Source organism: Rhyacophila brunnea, unplaced genomic scaffold (genome assembly GCF_057557595.1).
Source record: "Rhyacophila brunnea isolate RB1 unplaced genomic scaffold, BYU_Rbru_1.0 scaffold_13, whole genome shotgun sequence".
NCBI lineage: Eukaryota > Metazoa > Arthropoda > Insecta > Trichoptera > Rhyacophilidae > Rhyacophila > Rhyacophila brunnea.
This window is the reverse complement of record NW_028232785.1, coordinates 623,845-645,427: the sequence shown is the minus strand read 5'-3', so window position 1 is coordinate 645,427 and position 21,583 is coordinate 623,845. Positions and strand designations below refer to the sequence as shown.

The 21,583-nt window shown below is 37.3% G+C and overlaps 1 protein-coding gene across 2 annotated transcripts in view; it reads left to right on the top strand.

Annotated features, from left to right (window-relative positions):
- The first annotated feature begins 4,133 nt into the window (after window positions 1-4,133).
- The window catches only part of cnc (NFE2 like bZIP transcription factor cap-n-collar), a 222,372-nt gene continuing 204,922 nt past the window's right edge, over window positions 4,134-21,583 (top strand). Inside the window, exons 1-2 of one of the 2 annotated variants that reach the window (XM_085941546.1) lie at window positions 4,134-4,261; window positions 21,323-21,421. In XM_085941546.1, coding sequence (XP_085797672.1) covers window positions 21,338-21,421 — 84 coding nt within the window. In that variant the 5' untranslated portion in view covers window positions 4,134-4,261; window positions 21,323-21,337. Of the gene's footprint in view, window positions 4,321-21,322; window positions 21,422-21,583 lie in introns of both variants that reach the window. The other variant, XM_085941547.1, reaches the window with a different exon arrangement.

Below are 21,583 nucleotides of genomic sequence, written 5' to 3'. Positions count from 1 at the left end.
ATGGCTGTAGAGCATAGAACAGATAATAAATAGAATTCCAATACGCTACTTTTTGATGCAGGGTTTTGATTGTGTGAGTGTCCTACGAAAATGAAACACGCATTAAGCACGTGCAATAGTGTGTGTAATACAATACACCAATATTAAATGAGCGTCAGTGCACAAACCGAGAGCAGTTGTCAGTATTCGACGTATGACGTGTTTAAGTTTATCCCGGTTCTTCCTTACTCGAGATCGGTTACCTGCTACTCCTTACCCGTTAGGTATTTCAGTACCCATTATTTCTGAGTTCCCTGCTGTAAAGTATGTACGTCTACATTCCGAGGCCATATGCTCCGTCTGGCAGCTCACACGGTCAATTAATTTACTATGTCTGCTCATGTGAGTGATTATCTTACCTATTATTATGAATTTCATACGTATCTCATATTATCTACAATATATTTGTATTTTCCTTACAACAGTGTAAGTATAATTTTATCTGTTTATGAGTTTCATATAGATACATAATAATATATTCTAGTCTACTCTAATGAAATGACATGTCAAGCTCAAGGCCAGGCGTAATAATGCAGGGTTCGCAGCCGGTCGTAATTACAGATCGTTTAATTATACAATATGTGTACACATTTAAAGTCAGGGCTTGCCAACACGCGGTCGTATCTATAATTTCAATTATTTTTTAATGCATCGTCAACATGGCCCACTCGGTTACATGTAAATTGTACGTAAAACATTTCATCGTGACACAGTTCACCTATCGGAAAAAGATAACCGTATGCTAAACATTAATTCATTTTTTATTGCTTATTTTGGCAAAATTTATGAATTCAAGAATGAAAACCTAACCTAACAAATAATCCAGTATTTCCCAATGACATTATTAATGGACAACGCACTCAATACAGTAGCTAGCAAGTAAATTCAGAGTGTTAGACGTCACGCAATTTCCATTATGCGATATCACGCATCGGGAATTTATAGCAATATGACCTTTATTGTAATGGCGTTAGAACAGTGTTTCTATTGTCAATGTTCATTTGAGCAAACCCGTTCGAACCGAACCATTCGGCAGACCCGATAAAAAGCATCGGGAATTTATAGCAATATCACCTTTATTGTAATGGCGTTAGAACAGATTATGCCATTCGGCAGACCCGACAAAAAAGTGAATGTCATTTTTATTTCCGGATGCATCGTCCATATTAATGTCATTGGTATTTCCAGATACAACGCTAACAGGGCTCTAACCCGGGGGTCCAGCGTGGCGGGTCAACCACGTAAGTCCCTGATAACTATCTTAGAAATAGAGACCATCAGTTGTTTATTATCCCAAGGTGCAGAACCAACCTGCCACTGGTAATGCCAATTGGGAGGGCGATAACTATGTTCAACGAAATTGCTTCGGGTGTTGATATATTCCACCTACGTGAGAATGAGTTTAGGTGGACGTTGTTTTATAAATTCTTTAAATAGGGTCTGCTTAACTCATCCGGTGTACTTCCTTGTACCTATCTAATTTATCTACTGATCTATCTCTTTTTTATGTAATACTGTTTTTCGATAAATATAAAATAAAGATAAATGATAAAAAATAAATAAATTGAATTGAATTGAAAAAGTGAGAAAAACTACATATTTGCTCATATAGTAAAAAAAAGTCTTCGAGGTATTTCGTTTTTCCATTCACACAAAATATTCATTAAATCTGAATTTTGTTCTTTGAGCAACGCTAGAAATGGAAAATTTCACGTACCGGAGCGCTCGATAATTTTACGAAAATTGTACCTACTGTCCGACAAAAAGATTTCGGCACAAGCCGGAAGTCGCTGTCGTCGACTACGTAGGAGGAGCCTGTTTAGTTCACAGTGTTAATACGTAGCCAAAAAGATCTTGTTGGACAGTATATGTATTTTATAAAAATAAGTGTGTTAGATTTTTTATTATATGACATATTATGTAGCTCAAACGGTCAAATTAATATTTCCACGAGACAAAGTGATAATCTTGAGGATTTTATGGACCGGAACGGCACCACGGTATATTTTCGAGCCCTGTCTGGACTTTAAAATAATATCATGGAAATTACAAATTATTAATTCAAGACATTCACTACACACGACTGAATTTAACAGAATGATACACAAAATTTAAGAATGTAGCATACGTTATCAAATATTACAAATTTAGAAGTACCCAACACGCCATGAAATAATTTATAAAGAAAAATAAGGAAAACAGTTTTATATATTATGTATAGGTTGGTACATACTTATGTCTATATAAAACAGCGTTCACCTCACGTAACTGAAATATAATATCAATATCCGTAGAGAATAATAATTGTTATACTTAATATATTTTTACCATGTTCGATCCTATGGGCCTCCATATAGAGGTTATATTAATAGATTTTTATTTTTACAAGAAATGGATGTTAGCCACTTGCCCAACCTATTAGATCCATTCACATATTAAAAAACAACATGAGAATTTGCTATACGCGGAATTCGAACCAGGGACCTGCCACGAAATACCTTTGTAAACATAAGAGGGTTTGGCGATGTAGTTGGTGTTCGAGGGAATGAAATCCCCAAAATGGTCGCTCCAACTCGAATAATATACATACAATTATTACATTACGTATATAATATGTTTGTAAAATTATTATCGAGCGATCCGGTACGTAAAATCCTCCATTTCGTTGACACCCAGTGGCGATTTTATGTCCCTGAGATCCCGAGATTAATTTGGAGCCCCACATGAGGCACTGACTTGTTTGGAGACTCCTTGCTGTACCTACTTTGTGACGAAACGATCGTTACAATATCTGCTTCATAGATAAACGCCACTGACGAAACTCCGTATACTCCAATAGCGAAGGGTGGAGGTAGGCTGTTAAGATCCGCCATAAATAGTAAAAATTAGACTTTGTTAGTCATACGTACTTGTTTTTATTGAACTACGCTACAATAATTAACAGATGGTATTTCTCAGTTTTTTTTTAAATCAATTAAACCCTGCCTAAACCAAACCATAATAGTTTTGGTATATTTTGGGCGATACGACAAAATTTTGCACACTTTTTCATTCGTACTTATTTATTTTCGTTGGACAAAGAATACATATTACACATATTGTTGGTTCATTTTTTTAAATTCATTAAGCCCTGCCTAAACTAAACTTTAATGGATAAAAAATATTATTCTACCTATAAAATATTCAAAGTTATGTATGATTTAATTGCATAATTTTATATAAGTATTTTTTAGATTAGCGAGTATTTTTTGACTATTATCTATTATGGCTTGGTTTTCGCAGGGTTTAATTAAACATCATCTGTAAATTGTATTGAAAACGAATACGTATGACTGACAAAGTTTAGTGTGCATTATTTATGGCGGATCCTAACAGTCTATCTCCACCCTTCGCCACTAGTATACTCAGTGACGTTCCCAGATAAAATGCCGCCCCATTTTTTCAATACAATATTTTTCATTATCCTGCTGACAAGAATATCTAAGAAATGTGTGGTATAGCTATATTACCGACAAAATATACTAATTCTAATTCAAATTCTATCTCTGCTTCAATATAAATATTTCCACAGTTTCAGTTACATTTAAAAATACACCTGGCAACTTCCTAAACTCGCGAGCGACTGCTATGTACCTACATATAATTCAAAAATCTGCCAGTGTCATTGCTGGTCATCAAGGTCGTGACCTCCAAGGACAACGGAAGTAAACTAGACATCGCGAACCCAACAAAAAATATAGTCCTATTAAACCTGGTATGTTAGTTAATAATTAATACATTTTGTTTCCAACCAGAGAGCTGATTTTTTAATGGAAAGATATTTCCGTTATTACTACGTTTATGTAGCTAATTCTATATATACCTAATGATTCTCCTCGATTTGCCGCCCTTTGAGTAACTGCCGCCTCCAAGCGACGCTCAATCTGCCTACCCTCACGGGACGTCACTGGCTATACTCTGCTACGGCGGCCGCAAAAATCGCAAAATCAACAAAGTTTTATACAAATCAATGATGAAATAATTATGTAAATGTTGACATCATCTGGCGGCCGCAAATATCGAAATAACTCTTCGAAAACAAGCGCTATCAATTCAGTGCCTCGCTATAGTTGATTGGCGAAACAATTCTCTGCCGGGTACAGTCCAGTGACGTTTTAACCTCAAAATCCGGTAAAAATCCCGGCTGACAGGCGAAACCGGACAACCGGACACTTCGAGGCAGGTGCGTTTGCAACCCCCGTCCAGAAATCTCGACCGGGAACCGTTTAATCCGGGTTTTTTGTCAGTTTTTGCATTATTGACATTGTGTCGTGTTGTTTTGTGACGGGTGTGAAGTGAGGGGCGTTTCGCGTTACGCGATTCAGTATGGAAAATTAATTGTGACGTCTGTCGTTGTTTTCGGCGCCATTTTTTGAAATAGGAACGTTTGATAACAGTGTGTTGTGTTTTTTAAGAATATAATAATTATGGCTTATTTTTTGTAGATAAGAGGTTTTTCTTTGGACATATTTATTAAATGATATTTAAAATATCCACACATGTAAAATTAATTTAATTTTATATAGCGATAAGCATTGTCCGCACAAGGCTCTAGGCTGACAGGGCTCTAGCCTGGGGGCCAGGGCTCAGGAGGGGCCCGACGAGGCGAGTCGACCAAATAAGTGAGATAAACACACATTACAAATTTGCTTTATTAGTAAAAAAAAAATATTTAAAGCTATGTGGTTTTACGATACAATTTTTAATTGTGTACCTATTATATCAATACTCGACATCTCCATAATGCAGATGGATGTATTAAAATATACAATAAAAATCTAAACATATACATTAATTTTACCGCATATGTACACCATTTGGAAAGTACCACTGTAGAGCGTCACACTGCCTTTATCCTTAGAGATAGGTAGGGGGGTCCGCCGAAGATCCTAGCCTGGGGCCCGCTTCACGATTTGGGGCCCATGGCGATAATACCAATAAAATGTTTATTCATAATTTTATTATACTCGATAAGGTTTGATTTGTTTATAAATTTTAAATGTTTTCCTTACATAAAATGTCGGATATCAGTACATCATGGTTTTCCATTGTATGAAAATCATGAAACAATGCGTATTTTTCATCCAATCTGAGATGTAAACAATCTATTTTATAGTGTTAGTTAACTGTCAATTATTCATGGTGGAACTGCATTTTATTATTTGATTAATTATTTGTAATGACGTAATTTTAATATGTAAATACACACGGTGGCCGCGCGGCTTAAGCGTTGGACTATAACGCCGTGGGTCCCAGGTTCGAATCCTGGGTCTGGCTAGTACACGTATTGTTTTTCAATTTGTGTGTGAGTCAGGGTATGGACCTAATAGGTTGATCAAGTGGCTGACATCTATTTCTCATAAAAAACAAAATCTGTTAATACAAACCTCTACTCTGTGGAGGCCCATATGATCTTATTAGGATCGGACATGGTCGGAAAAAAAATTGTATTTAAATGAAACACAATTTTATAATACTTATTCCACTTTTTAATTAAATTTTGTACCGGTTTCGTGCTCTTCAAGGTTGATGATGTCCCCATAAAGAGGACGAAACCGGTACAAAATTTAAAATACATTGACTGCTGACTAGATAATTACTAATTTTTTTTCGACCATGTCCTTTCCTAATAGGATCATATGGGCCTCCACAGAGTAGAGGTTTGTATTAACAGATTTTTGTTTTTTACGAGAAATGGATGTCAGCCACTTGCTCAACCTATTAGGTCCATACCCCGACTCACACACAAATTGAAAAACAATATGTGTACTAGCCAGACCCAGGATTCGAACCTGTGACCCACGGCGTGATAGTCCAACACTTAAGCCGCGCGGCCACCGTGGGTGTAATTAATTACCACATTTAAATAGCATCCTAATTATATCTAATGGCCACCTGATCGTTACGCGCTAGGCGCGTCTTTAGCGTCCAATGAGTTTTAAAAAGTGGAATAAGTATTATAAAATTGTGTTTCATTTAATTACAAATGATTAATCAAATAATGTAAACAATCAATTCAAACACAAAACAAAGTAATAAAAAAATCTAAGCAACACGGCTATTGCTTTTTCTGTTTTAAAATATTTGCAAAAGGTCTTTCAAACCTTTCAGCGCCTCTGGTTCAGTGTTGACAACTTACGCGTCTTGTTTGAAAAATTTGCATTTGGCGTTTGGCGTTAAATCTATCGTTTTTCGACACCGCAAACAGCTTAAAACTTCTCATAATAAAGCTAGAATATCTTTTATACCAGAAATGATTGAATATCAACATACTGGCCTCTTATAATTTAATGTTACATAAACAATATTATGACATTTTTTTTTACCTAATATCATTTAAAAATAATAATTATTATGAATTATTTTTTGAAACGCTGCTTTTGAGGCACTTTGTGACAATCTAGCATTTTTTCAGCCATCTATCTAATTGTATTTCCCTATCTGGCATATTTTTGTGAACGACAGTATTTGGCAATACTGCTCTGGGTTTTACGTTCCACGTACCCAAAACCGTCACTAGGGTGTCGGTGTAATGGATTAAAAGGTACCAGTGGCAAAGGGTGGAGGTAGGCTGTTAAGATTTACTATAAACATTGCACACTAAACATTGTCAGCCATACCGTACATATTTGTTTTCATTGAAATAAGACTTGGTACAATTTACATAATTATAAGGTGTTGGTTAGTTTTTAAAATTCAATTGAACCCTGCGAAAACCAAGCCATAATACTATTTTCGTCAGATCGCCCATATCATACCTAAACTATCAAGGTTTAGTTTTAATAAGATCCTAATAAGATCATAATACGGGCCTCCACAGAGTGGATATTTGTATTAAGAGATTTAGTTTTTACGAGAAATGGAGCCACTTGCTCAATCTATTAGGTCCATAATCTGACTCATACACAAATTGAAAAACAATAATATGTGTACTTGTCAGACCCAGGATTAGAACCTGGGACCCACGGCGCTATATGCTAAATAAGTAAGCAAGACTGACAAAACTTAGTGTGCAGTTTTTATGTAGATGTAGAATCTTAACAGCCTACCTCTACCCCTCGCTCACCATTTGTCATAAGAAGTAACTAAGTATACAAAGTTCGAGGAGTAAATAGTAAATGAGGCACTGGGATCCTGGGTCTGACAAGTAAACATATTGATCTAATAGGTTGAGCAAGTGGCTGACACATGGCCCCCACATCATGAAGCAGGTCTCCAGGCCAGGATCTTTGGCGGCCCCCCTACCTATCACTAAAGTTAAGGACAGTCTGACGCTCTACAAAGGCGTTTTCTAAATCGTGTTAGAGGTCAATAAATTCAGTGTATTTTTAGTGATTTTTAACACATCGAATTATGGAGTTGTTGAATATCGACACACAATAACCAAAAATTGCATCGTACAACCATACTTATAGGTATTTTAAAATAGTAATAACCCCGAAGTGAAATAGCGCTACAGGCGACTTTTTTTACTATTAAAGCAAAATTAAGATATGTGTTTATCTCAATTATGTAGTCTACCCGCCACGCCGGGCCCCTAGGCTAGAGCCCTGTCAGCCCGCCCTTCGTGGGGGCCATGAGCTGACATCCATTTCTCGTAAAAACAAAATCTGATAATGCAAACCTCCACTCTGTGGAGGCCTATATTATGATCTTATTAAGATCGGACATGGTTGGATCTTCTTCTTCTTATTGTCCCATCCCCTATCGGAGGTCAGCCACCATCGAGGCGATCTTATCTTTGTCGTCTGCTACCCGGAACAGTTTAGTGGAGCTGCACTCGTACCAATCACGGAGGTTCTAAAGCCACGAAATGCGGCGCCGTCCTCTGCTACGCTTCCCATTGATCTTTCCTTGAATGACAAGTTGGGGAATGCTGTACTTTTGACCTCTCATAATGTGGCCGAGGTAATGTAGTTTCCTGGTTTTGATACTACGTAGAACTTCTCAGTCCTTCCTCATTCGATTGAGAACTTCAACATTTGTCACCCGGTCAGTCCAAGGAGTTTTTAAGGATGCGTCTATACAGCCACATCTCGAAAGTTTCAAGTCTCCGTGACATCTCTTGGTTTAGCGTCCATACTTCCATACCATAGAAAATAATTGAGAGAACATAACAACGTACCATACGCAGTCTCAGACCTAGGTTAAGGTCTCGATTGCTAAGGAGGCGTCTCATTTTGAGAAAGGCGCTCCTTGCGATCTCAATTCTAGTTTTTATTTCCTGAGACTGGTCTCCCATATGGTTGGATAATTATATTATTAATGTGATGTACTTTATAAAGGAGAACATAAATAATATACAACTAGTAACTACATCATTCAATTGATTACTTACTTATAAGAGACTTCGCTAATCTCCATGTCTGGTCATGTTTTGGTAGACATTTTGCTGCCGTTCTGTTTTTCATATCTGCAACGAGGTGATGACCCTCGTGAGTCAAGATGATTTGACATAAAACTGAAAATTGACCTGATCACAAAGGAGGACCCACAATTTTAATAATAAGTTAGCCCACTATCTATCGGTAGCGAAGGGTGGAGGTAGGCTGTTAAGATACGCATTAAATAGTGCACGTTAATCTTTATAGTCATACATATTTGTTTTTATTGAACTAAGACTGCAATTTACAGGTGGTGTTGGTTAGTTTTTTTAAAAATTAATAAACACTGCCTAAGCCAAACCATAATAGTTTTGGTATACTTTGGACGATAGGTACGACAAAATTATGCACACTTTTTCATTCATACCGACATTACCTACACATTTTGTTGGTTCGTTTTTTTTTAAATTTATTAAGGGCCCACATGCTCCGCGTAGGTCAAAATGGATCTTGTATGGTATTTTCAGAGCATAACCCTGGACATTCCTTAAACGTTGTAGATAATCTAGATATTTATATAATTTTGAAGCCTTATTATCCTTTATATTTATTTTAAACATTTGATGACTGCATAAAGTATCTTTATTACATAAAAAAGTATTCTTTTAAACTTCTCGCTCTAATGTTTTGGAATATAGTCATATTTCAGTCCGTCCATGTGAAGTGGTGTTAAGATTTTTTAGATTTATTAATTTTTAAACGCATTTACAAAACCATTAGTAAAATTTATGTCGACATTATTATAGTGAAATATTTACAATAAAAAATTATATTGATAATCTTTGTGATTCCAAATTTGACAAGAATTAGGCATTTTATTATTCAAAAAATGGGCAAAATTTACACATTTAAAGATAATTTTAAAGATACTGATTATAAGCTATATCTTTGACCGTTCAAATGTGATAAACATTACGAATAATGTTTGCTTTATAATAATTATTGACCTAAGAATAAGGTAGTATTTTTTTGAAATACGCCATTTCTATTGGCATTTCCCAGTGGCTAAGCTAAGCTACGACATACGGCCGTAGCCATAAATTGACAAACGATAAATGAAGTAGGGAGTAAGATCATGTTAACGCGCGTGTTTGAACATGTACCTAACCTAACCTAACCGATTTTTTTATTATTTAAAAAAAACGGTACATGTATCCAGAGTTATGTATGATTTAATTGCATAATTTTAGACATTTTATAGAAAGACAACTATTTTTTGACTATTATTTGGTATGGCTTGCTTTCCGCGAGGTTAATTGAATTTTAAAAACTAACCAACACCATCTTTAAATTGTAGTCTTATTTCAATGAAAAAATACGTATGACAGCTAAAGTTTAACGTGCACTATTTATGGCGGATCTTAACAGCCTACCTCCACCCTTCGCCACTGCTATCTATGCTTAGTGCATGGACATGATCATGATATTCTTTTAACTCAACTGAGTGCACTAGGCGGATCTATTAATTTTGTATTTTTTTTTTCAAATCTTATTTCTCGCATCGTTGTCAATATTTCGAGTACACTGGGAGTGCATCTGAAGTCTTTCAAACTCTTTCAGGTGTTCCCCAAGGATCAAATCTTGGACCAATTATGTTCCTCATATTTTACAGGTGTCACTGACTTCCACATTTACACCGCCTACTAGGTATAGCTTCTCGTCGCTTTAACAGTAGACTCCCCCGAGATTTTCTGGGTACATTCCTCATACCCACACACTCCACATTTTGAGTCTATCTATAAACACCCTGCAGTTATATCAACAGTACTCGCCTATGAGTTATTGCGACCTGTCACAGTCGTATTTATTATTAAAAACGTTTGTATCATCTGCGTTCTCTTGTCTCTTAGACATGCCGTATCAGAATATTAAAGCACATATTGGATGCCCTAGATCAGGGTTTCCCAAACTTTTTCTGCAATGGAACACTTCGCAAACCCGGAAATTTTAACGGAACACTTAGTTTATTTTGTAGGTTATTTATTGTTCTGCCAATTTTGGCAACTGTCGTTTAACTGACAAGACTTGTCAGCTGGTCAGTTAAAAACAATATACCCCATCTTTTTCATGCGCACGGTGTGATAAAAGATGGTCTTCCGTCTGTACCTAGATCATGGCCCCCACATCCCGAAGCGGGCTACCAGGCTAGAATCTTTGACGGGCCCCCTACTGGCAATGTGACGATCTACAGTTGCATATTCCAAATGGTGTTCGAGGTAAAATTAAGGGTATTTTTAGCGATATTTTGTATTTTTAATACATCCACTTTTATGTTGATATGCACAATTATGGACATGTCAAATATCGACAATAATCAAAAATTGTAAGTATGGCAAAACCACATACTTTTAAATGTTAGTATGCTTGACATTTTTTTTACTATTAGTGCATGTTTGTGATGTGTTTATCTCACTTGGCTATGGCTAGTCGATCTCTCACGCTGGGCCCCCCGTAAGCCCAGGCCCCCAGGCTAGAGTCCTGTGAGCCCCCTCTTGTGCGAGCCATGACCTATCTAGATACTTGACGTCATAAACATCAGTGGTGATTGATCATCACTCGCCTTTAAATATGAAGTAGATTCTTTAATTATATTAGTTTTACTTATTTTACTTCTACTTAGTAGAAGAAGTTTAAATGTGTTGCAGTGTATAAAACCTTTCCAAATGGTCGCGGAACACCTATTCAGGTTTGGCGGAACATAGTTTGGGAAACCCTGCCCTGGATCAAGGATTCACAAAGTGTGTCCCGCGAGCTTTATGTTAAATCTGTATTATTTTTTAGGCTTCAGAGCGAAAGATTCGACTCAACAACAATTCGATGTTGGTTGTCATTTAGAAGTATGTCAGATTCTTTTGGATGAATCTACCGAGGCTTCCAGAATTCGATCAGAAAAATACTCCAGGATCATTCAATGTGTGTTTGATGAATTTTCTAAGCGCTTCTCGGATTTTAATAAACATCAAAATGAATTTTAATATTTTTCAAGATCCTTTTTCAAGTAACACGGACGCTATTCCCGTAAATTAATAGATTTGCAAGAGAACGTGGAAGCAAAAGCATCTTATCTTAATTGAATTCTAGAAAGGACTTTCACTTGGCGTATATCCAAATATAGTTAAACATGCTCATCATGGCCCCCACAAAGAGGGGGCTGACAGGGTTCTAACCTGGGGGTCGCCTGCAGCACTATTTTTTTACAACGTTTTTCTTAGCTCGTATTTTTATTTGTCCGGTGGTTCTTTGTCCGGTGGTTTTTTGTCCGGTACAAATCTTGCAATCGATTTTAACTAACTTCCCGACTAGCTAGACATTTGAAACTTTTACACGTTTTAACACGATGCCAATGCATTTTTTTAAGACGTTTAACCATCTTTAAGTAGAATTGAATTCATGTTCAGTTAATTCGGTTTTGTATGAAAAGTTATTTCGACACCATTATTGGTTGCTAGGAGTCTGGGGTCCTAGCAACTAAATTATTAATATACACGTGCGTTACTATGGAAATCAGTATTATTTCTATCTAAGCTAGTCAAGTCCAGTTTATATGATTCAACAGAAAATTTATAAACGTTGTAAGTATATAAAATTTTCTTTTTATCTTGTCATCATCATCAGCCGGGGTCGATGCACTGCTAGATGAAGGCCTCCCCAAGCTTCTTCCAACTCTCTCGGTCCTGTGTCGTTCGCTGCCACGTATTTCCGCCGAACTTTATCAGTTCGTCAATCCAGCGGCTTTTAGGTCGACCCTGTGGCCGTTTCGTGCCCCTTGGGTACCATTGGATGGCGGCATTTGTCCAGCGGCCGTCCTTTCGGCGAGCAATGTGCCCCGCCCATCTCCATTTCAGCTGTTTGGCAACGTCTATTACATCGCGTACTTCTGTTTGCTTCCTAAGCCATTCGTTTCTCTTACGGTCCTTTCGCGTGATGCCCAACATACACCTCTCCATGCCTCGCTGTGCGACTCTTAGCCTTTGGACATCTTTCGTGTTGAGGGCACACGTGAGCAAGGGCAGCACACATTGGTTAAAAAGCCTACGCTTAAGACATAATGGTAGGTCATTCTTGAAGATACTATTTAGACGTCCGAAAGCACTCCATCCCAGCTTTGTTCTGCGAGCAATTTCATTGTGCATGCTTCCGTCTATAGGCACCGAGATAGACGTAGCTGGCTTCCTCGAGTTGGGTGCCATTAATACAGATAATCGCAGGGTCCGAAAAGCAGTTCCTCATCACTTTTGTCTTTGAGACATTTATCTTTAGGCCGGCCGTTTTTATCTTGTAATTATCTTTAATAATGACGTTATTATTTCAAATTATGTGGTTGTACGATACAGGATACAATATTTAATTGTGTATCGATACTCGACAACTCCATAATTCAATTGGATGTATTAATATTTATATAGGTATACAAAAAAAACTAAATATGCACACTCATTTTACCGCGTACAGTACACTATTTGGAGAACGCAACTGTAGAGTGTCACACTGCCTTTATCTTTAGTAATATGTAGGGGGGCCCGCCAAAGATCCTAGCCTGGGGGCGCGCTTCAGGATGTGGGGGCCATGATGCTCATCAAATGGCTTCTTTATTTGGAAGTACTTATATTTGTAAAAAAACATTGTCTACAATGAGCATTAATAAATCAAACTAAAGATCAAAATTTAACAGACAACCAAACACCATAAAAAGGTGGACAGAAAACACGAAACGTTCAAAGACTGATGGGGGCATTTAACACAATTAAGCCAAAGTCGACTCAAAATGAGCGCAATTTTTGCAACATCAAGGAATTTTGTGTCTCAAAAGCGTACGTGATTGTTAGACGCAGCGATTGACAGTCTGTGTGATTTGATATACCATTTTAATAAGTACCTAATATTTTGAATTATTTTTGTTTTCCTACTTGTATTTTGTTTGTCTTCTTATGTAAATAAAGAAAATCATATTTTTTGGAATTTGTCTGTTTTTACACTGATTTTAGGATTTTTTAAAAGTTTCCCGATATCTCGAGAATTCTTTTCTGGAAATCCCGAATCTCGAGATTCAGATTTTTTCGGAAAATACCCAACTCTAGTCACGAAGTCCTGACGAAGGAGAAGAAGTATTTTTACGTTCATTTAAATAATCAGATTTCATTTCTGGGGAAGGGGGGGGGGGCGGATCTGAAATATCTTCCTTATTGCGCAGTTTTTTTATTTATACTAAAGTAGGTAAGTATATGTAATTTCTTCTTTGTATTTTTAATTTCGTGTTGTGATTAAAATTGTTTGCTTCATGTATGTTAACATAAGAATTCTATTTATTAAGTCAATAATAATATAATACAACAGGGATAATAACTCGATAAATCTGTAAATTTATTATTATACAACAGTGATGGCGAAGCTATGGCACGCGAGATGATTTTGCTTGGCACGGGAATTGTTAATTTGAAATTGTTTAATTGAAAAGAAAAATTATTACCTATACCCGTTGCCGACTCAAATAGAAAGCCGAAACATTCACGAGTGATCCTACCTTTTCGGCCCCTCCCGTTTTCTATCGATGACCTGTCATTATTCTATAGAGTGCTCATACTGACGCGTCTGTCGTGTTCACTTGTCGGAGTATTCTTAGTTTCAGATTAATATTAACATTAGCCAGCATTAACTAGCATTAACACACCTTTTACAAATGTAATGCATATATCAATGCTACATATTTTTTTGGAAATCGATATTACCACTGGTTTTTGTGTGAAGGACTAGTCTGACTTTAGCTGATGAATAACAGGAATTTATATATGAATATATGAGAATGTTTTATGATTCAATTTGAAACGAGAAAGGGCGAATCAATATGTCAGGCAATATGGGATCTGATTTTGACAGCTGAACACTGGACCACTCGTTGATTGTGCAAAAAGATATACTCAGGCTTTATTGTGAGGGCAATAACTTTGTTCAACCAAATCGCTTCGGATGTTGATATATTCCATCTACGTGAGGACGAGTATAGGTAGACGTTGTTTTATAAATTCTTAAAATAGGGTCTGCGTAACTCATCCGGTATACTTCCTTGTACCTATATAGGTACTTTATATTTTTTGTATTTACACATGTATACTGTTGAATAACTTAATACTGACCTATCTCTTTTTTTATGTACCTAATACGGTTTTAATAATATTTTTTTGTTTCTAAATCTCATGTTGTGAACGTCTTAAACTTAAAATTTGTAAAAACCCACAATATGTAAAATAAAAAACAAATAAATAAATAAATTATTATCTTGGCTACGGACGTCATAACGGTGATTTGGGAAACTACGAATCCCCCATTTTCATCGACGTATTGTTTTCAAGAAATCTAACAGTTTTCCTGCTAAAATATGGTGGATTCGCTGGCAAGCTCTTCGAGCTTGGACTTGCAAGCCGTCCGACATGTCCATGCGGAGGGGAAATACAAGATGCCAACCACATCTTATGGGAGTGTCTGAGTGTGTGCTCCGAACGGGAGGAAATGCTCAGGTCGGTCCAACCAGCTGTTGGACCCATCGGCCCATCCGACCTGGTTGCTACTAAGGCCAATTATCTTGCTTTCAAAAAATTTGCGGCGTCTTACTACGGGCGTGAAGATCTCTTCACATAAATTTTGCTGCCTGTATGATTAGCTTCGTTCTTTAATTTAAAAAAACAAGTAGGTTCATTTTCTTTTTAGTAATTTCCATGTGCTTTTTCTCTCCCTGGCACTTTGCATTAGAGTAAACTCAGTAAACTCAGTCAGAGCTCACTTTGAGCGTAGCAATCTAAGTCTTGGGCATCTTCTCCCAGGACACTCCCAGGCCAATTCTTAGATGCTTCACATCACCAATTGACGGGTCCCGTGATACTCTCGATTAAGACCGAGGGTGGTACGGGGCGGGTTTGGTGGAGGGACTTTAACTTCAATGCTAAAATATCTTATTTTCTTACCGCGTATGGCATCTTCTTCGACGGGAGTTGGCAACACTCATTGAAACTGTTGGATGCTATGACATCATATTGTTATCTCGTTGTGTGGTGAATTTATATGAATCTACTTGGAATCTACTGTGCCATTTTATTAGTACCTACTTCACAATGTAACACACTAAAAATTGTTATGGATGGGGGACCAGAGAAATCAGAAATAATGGGAACTGAAATACCTAACGGGCAAGGAATAGCAGGTAACCGATCTCGAGTAAGGATGAAACCGGGATAAACTTAAACACGTGTCAAGAATACGTCATACGTCCGAATACTGACAACTGCTATTTAATAGTGGTGTATTACACACACCATTGCACGTGCATAATGCGTGCATTTTCGCAGGACACTCACACAATCAAAACCCTGCATCAAAATGTAGCGTATTGGAATTCTATTTATTTTCTGTTCTGTGCTCTACAGCCATGCTTAGTTTACACTTTGACGCAGATGACGCGATCGATTGGTTGGTATATTTAAAAGGGGGCCTTGAAACAGTTCAGATTCGATTAACTCTTTTAAAAGACTAGAAAATGTATTCATCACAAATTGGGTGTGCAAAGAGGGTCTTGGATCTAACCATTTTATTCCGGGATAAACTGAAATACGTCATACATCGTTTACTGACAACTGCTCTCGGTTTATGCACTGACGCTCATTTAATATTGCTGTATTACACACACTATTGCACGTGCATAATGATTGCTTCATTTTCGTAGGTCACTCACAAATTCAAAACCCAGCATCAAAATGTAGCGTATTGAATATAGCCTATCGGAATTATATTTATTGTCTCTACTTTGGGGGGGGGGGGGGCAATTTCGAAAAACAGTCGTAATATATGGAGTTTTAAAAAGCATATTATTAAATATTTCAACAGATGTGTATCAAATCGCTTTTCTGGTTCCGGACGAATACGATGTTGAATCTTGGAGGAAAGAATATTTTTGGTGGGGGTATGGTCATGTCTAATGCGACTAGGTATATTTAGGCCGGGGCAAATAAGCTGTGAATTACGATCGTAGTGCCATTTGTTGCTTATTATTCGAATCCAGTATGGTAAACTGTTGCTCAACAGGCAACCGAGCGATGTTAATATTTGTGGAGTTTACCAACATAACCATGCTCCGGTAGCGAAGAGTGGAGGTAGGCTCAACTCAAGTCAACTCTTCATCATGCGAATCCAAACCATCCATTCAAGAATCCAAATGTCTTACGTACACTCTATGTCTCATTAGTGCGTAGCATTCTTGAATATGGGTCGATTATCTGGTGTCCTTATGAGGTTTCCTATAAGCTTAATTTAGAACGCGTCCAGAAGAAATTTTCTTCGATGTCTTTACTTTAAGACTTTGAACTATTTTCCTTTCAATAATTCGTCAAATGATTATTTTCCGACTGCCTTTCTACAAGGCATGCTTACTTTTCACTCTCTTGAATCTCGCACGTCTCTTTTTCTCTTGACAGATACACTTTTGCCTGTTATCGCGAGGGATGGTTTCCAACCCTGGTGTCCTAATGAATTTGAACTTACATGCACCTGTCAATTACCTACGTGGTCGCAGCCATGATTTATTCTGTATCGGAACCGTTACCTCGTGTCAAGCCTATCAGGCATCATTAGCGATGGGTGCAAAACCAGTCAATGCGCTCTTCAAAGACGTAGACATTTTCATTTTCGGTGACGTGCTATGTACTATTCCGGATGCCGCCGAAGAGTGCGACACTTCGTACCCTTGTGGCACAGCCTCAAGGGTTCCGTCGCCGTGGCCGGCCCTCCCTCACCCAGCAGCAGTGCTACAAGAGCGACCTACGTGCTGCAGGTCTGACATGCCGGGAGGCGGAAGAGTTGGCGATGGACCGAGTGAAGTGGCGCCAACTTGTGCTTGCCCTATGCCCCAATGTTGGGACGTGACAGGGTGGAAGAAGAAGAAACTATGTACTCTGTATTCGATATATTTATATCTAATTACCACATTTAAATAATATGCTAATTATATCTAATGGCCACCTGATGGGCAACGCGCCAGTTGCGTTGGACGCAGTGAATGGGTTGTATGATTTATTTTTTATTATTATTTTATATAGATACTCTCTTCTTCTTTCTTGTGAGGGTAATATTAGTTATAATGTAAATCTCATGTTGTGTACGTCTTTAATTTAGATTTGTTATGTCCACAATGTTTTGTTTTGTTTTCTTAAATAAATAAAGATAATTATCCAATATTATAAGAATAGGTACATACGTAAATAGCAGTGGCGACGGGTGGAGGTAGGCTGTTAAGATCCGACATAAATAGTGCACATTAAACTTTGTTAGTCACACGTATTCGTTTTTATTGAACTAAGCTACAATAATTTACAGATGGTGTTGGTTAGTTATAAAAAATCAATTAAAACCTTCCTAGCTTAGATGTTTAGCCGGTTCTCACGACGAGGTAGGCTGTGGATATCCGACAATACCAATGAAATAACACACCTTTTCAGTCATACTTATTATAGTTTTCATTGGACAAATTGCAGATGGATTTTAAAATTCGATTAAGCCCTGTCTAAACCAAGACGTAATGAATAAAACATATTGTTCTATCTATAAAATATGGCGTAATTTAGACAGGCAGCTACAATTTGTATTGTTACTTCAACGAAAACAAATAATTTATTTTATTTTGTTAACTGTCAATTCATGGTGGAACTGCATTGCACTGAACTGAACTGCAAGATGCGTTTTATTAAATTAAACAACAATAAAAACAAATAAAATTCTTAACTGACAAAGTTTAGTGTGCACTTTTTCTGTCGGATCTCCACAGCCTACATCCACCCTTCGTCACTGAAACGTACAGGCTTGTGAATCGTTGTTGTAATTGATTGTGTATCGATTGTGTTGGTCTAGAGCAGGGGGGGGGGGTAAACTGCGGCCCGCCGGGTATTTTTTTGCGGCCCGCCATCATTAATTGTACTTCTGATTACGAATAACTCTTTTATATTTTTTTTTTAAATATTGACATTGAATTTATTGTTTCGTAAATGTATTATCTCAGTACGTCTTCCTTGCGTCTCGTCTCACACTATGTAACCACTATTTTCTACGTTGAACATCGATTGGGAATGAATGGAAAGAAATTTCGGATTGTAATCTCGCTCTGGATGTAGATATTGTATGTAGATCAATAGATATTGATAGTGTACCGACAGAGCTACAACTTGAGATTATTGATCTACAGTGTGACACTGATTTAAGAGAATCGTGAAGAAATCTCCAAATTTTACAATGCCCTTAATTCAGACAAATTCGACCAACTTAAAGATTATGCAAGAAAAATGTTCGTTATTTTTGAATCAACCTATATATGTGAACAAACATTTTCGATCATGAACCTCAATAAAAATTCTTTACGATCAAATATCTCCGATGCCCATTTAGAATCAGTTTTGAGAATATCAACTATAAAATTAACACATGAATTTAAAAAGATGTTAAAAACAGTTTCATTCTTCTCGTTATTTTTTTTGTAATGTTTATTTTTCGTGATAATACTCGTAAATAGTGTATATTATCTAAAAATTGTATTTTACTTGCGGCCCGCCGCTCATTTTGAATTCTTGAATTTGACCCTCCATACAAAAAGTTTGCCCCCCCCCCCCCCTGGTCTAGAGATAGTGGTTAGGTCAGGTTTTCCTATAGAAATGAGTATAAAACTGGTTTTTACCATAGTATACAATGAAGAGGAAAATGCATGGAAAATATTATTATTCAATGTTTTATAGTTACCCATCTATTTAAATTCAAGACAACCGTTTAAAGATTAAAAGATTTCCTCCACAGAACAGATTAATAAATAGAATTCCGATAGACTATATTCAATACACTACATTTTGATGCAGGGTTTTGAATGTGTGAGTGTCCTCATAACCACCACTCATTATGCACGTGCAATAGTGTGTGTAATACACCAGTATTAAATGAACGTCAATGCATAAACATAAACCGAGAGCAGTTGTCAGTATTCGACGTATGCCGTATTCTTGACACGTCGTGTTTAAGTTTATCCCGTATTCTTCCTTACTCGAGATCGGTTACCTGCTTCTCCTTACCCGTGAGGTATTTCAGTTCTCATTATTTCTGAGTTCCCTGGTTTCCTCAAATATGTTTAAGGCTATACTTCAGCTGAGGCATGGTCTGAAAAGATCGTGACTAGGCGATGCGCGGATTGTGCAAATGACGCGAGCCGAACGAAATATAATTTGTCAAGAAAATTTTACAATGGGTTCTTTTAATGTTATGTTTATTATTATATTCGTAATAATAATAGTATATTCCTTGACATGTTTTCTTTTTCAAGTACATGCGGAACGTTTTTTAGTCATCTTTACACGATTTAAGAATATATTCCTCCGACGCCATCACAAAACAAATTGACGTGCTCACACCTCGACAGTCAGTCTCCGATTGGCTGTTCATCATACTGTTGAAAATTATTTTCCGTTTCACTTATGTACGCTTTTAATGAAAAGTTTCCTGTGAACATAATATGAAGCCATTAAAATTAATAAAAACCGTAAAAATACTAATTATTATTTAGTTGAATGAAACATCACCTACTTCTTCTTCTTCTTTGTCAGGACTTCAAAACTGAGGATAGAACAGGCTTCACATTGGACCCACTCCAAGACCAGTGGGAGTCATCAATTGTTGCAACCATCAGGGCCATCCAATGTTTGCTTTGATATTCACATCACGAAATTAACGGTCCTAACAATGATTATTATGACCGTTAGCCGGCTCTCACATCTACACTCGCCTCGTCTGCCACACAGCCATAAATCAAACCTTCCAAGAGCGTCGATCCAGTGTTGCATATGAAGACCGCGCACATCTACCTAGCGGCATTCGCACGTAACCTTCGAAACGTATAGATATTTGGATCCGGTAATCGATGAGCTGGTGTAGGCATGACCAATTCGCAGCACTAGTAGCATGCAACTTGTCGATTGCAACAGCAGAATTTTTTTAACTGAACAGTTGCATTCGATCAATCTGCGGAGCTCCATTTGGCAATGTGTGTTTTGTGAATAACGATGACGTCACATCGACGTATTCGACACGTTGGAGGCAAGACGAGTTTTGATGTGAGAGCCGGCTCAAGACCACGCGCGTTCGATAATCACTTGTGGATGCGACTTCTTGCAATAACTCGTAGGTGAGCACGCATCGTTATGCCTGCATGTCAAGTGTTTATCGCTAGGCTCAAAGTGCGGAGTGTCTGTATATGGGTAATGTACCTGGAAAAGTGCGTGGGTTTGCGATTGAAGAGATGAAAATATAGATTTTATTAACCTTGCTCCCTCGAATTTTCGAAATTAACCCCTCCAAGACATTTTCTGTGTGTACGCCTGTCAAATATCATAACATAGGTACATTTGCAGGCCACGTGACTATCGCTAGACTCAAAGTTCGGAGTGTCTGAGTATTGCAAATATACCCGGAATAATAGGTAGGGTAAATGTGGAAGTCTACTAGATTTTTTTAGGTCGCCCACCACCCATCGTCTTAAAAGTATAATATGATAAATTTATTATTATGGATATTTTTTCGAAATGTACCCCCCCCCCCCAAACCATTTTTCTGTTTGTGCGTGTGTATGCACGTGAATCTGACAATACGGTTACTAAGTGTAATGATTCAATTAGTAGAATTAGTACAATTAGCAACATTGAGTTGAATGCTCGACTTCTTACCCTAAAGTAACATACTGCATATTCCATGTTATTTTTAAAAGTTGAATATTGCTCCAACTATAGAAGATGTAATCAGTAATACATACTTGATGCAATTCACTTATTAAACTTTTTCTGATGATTCAGGAGAAGGAGTGCACGATGGACGAAGAAGACCTTCCCAGGATGCTGTGTCTGAGTCCAGACCCTGACGAGAATACCTTCTACCACAGAAAGACCATACAGGTAGGATTCTTAAGTAACTATTTCTATATATCGTAATAATTGATTTATGGTTTTTCACCGCGTGTAGGTACGTCTTCTTCTATCTTTCCTCGACGTTTTAGGCTCGTTGCAGATGCCATTATCAAGAGATATGTGTTGACACTATGACTATGACAAACAACC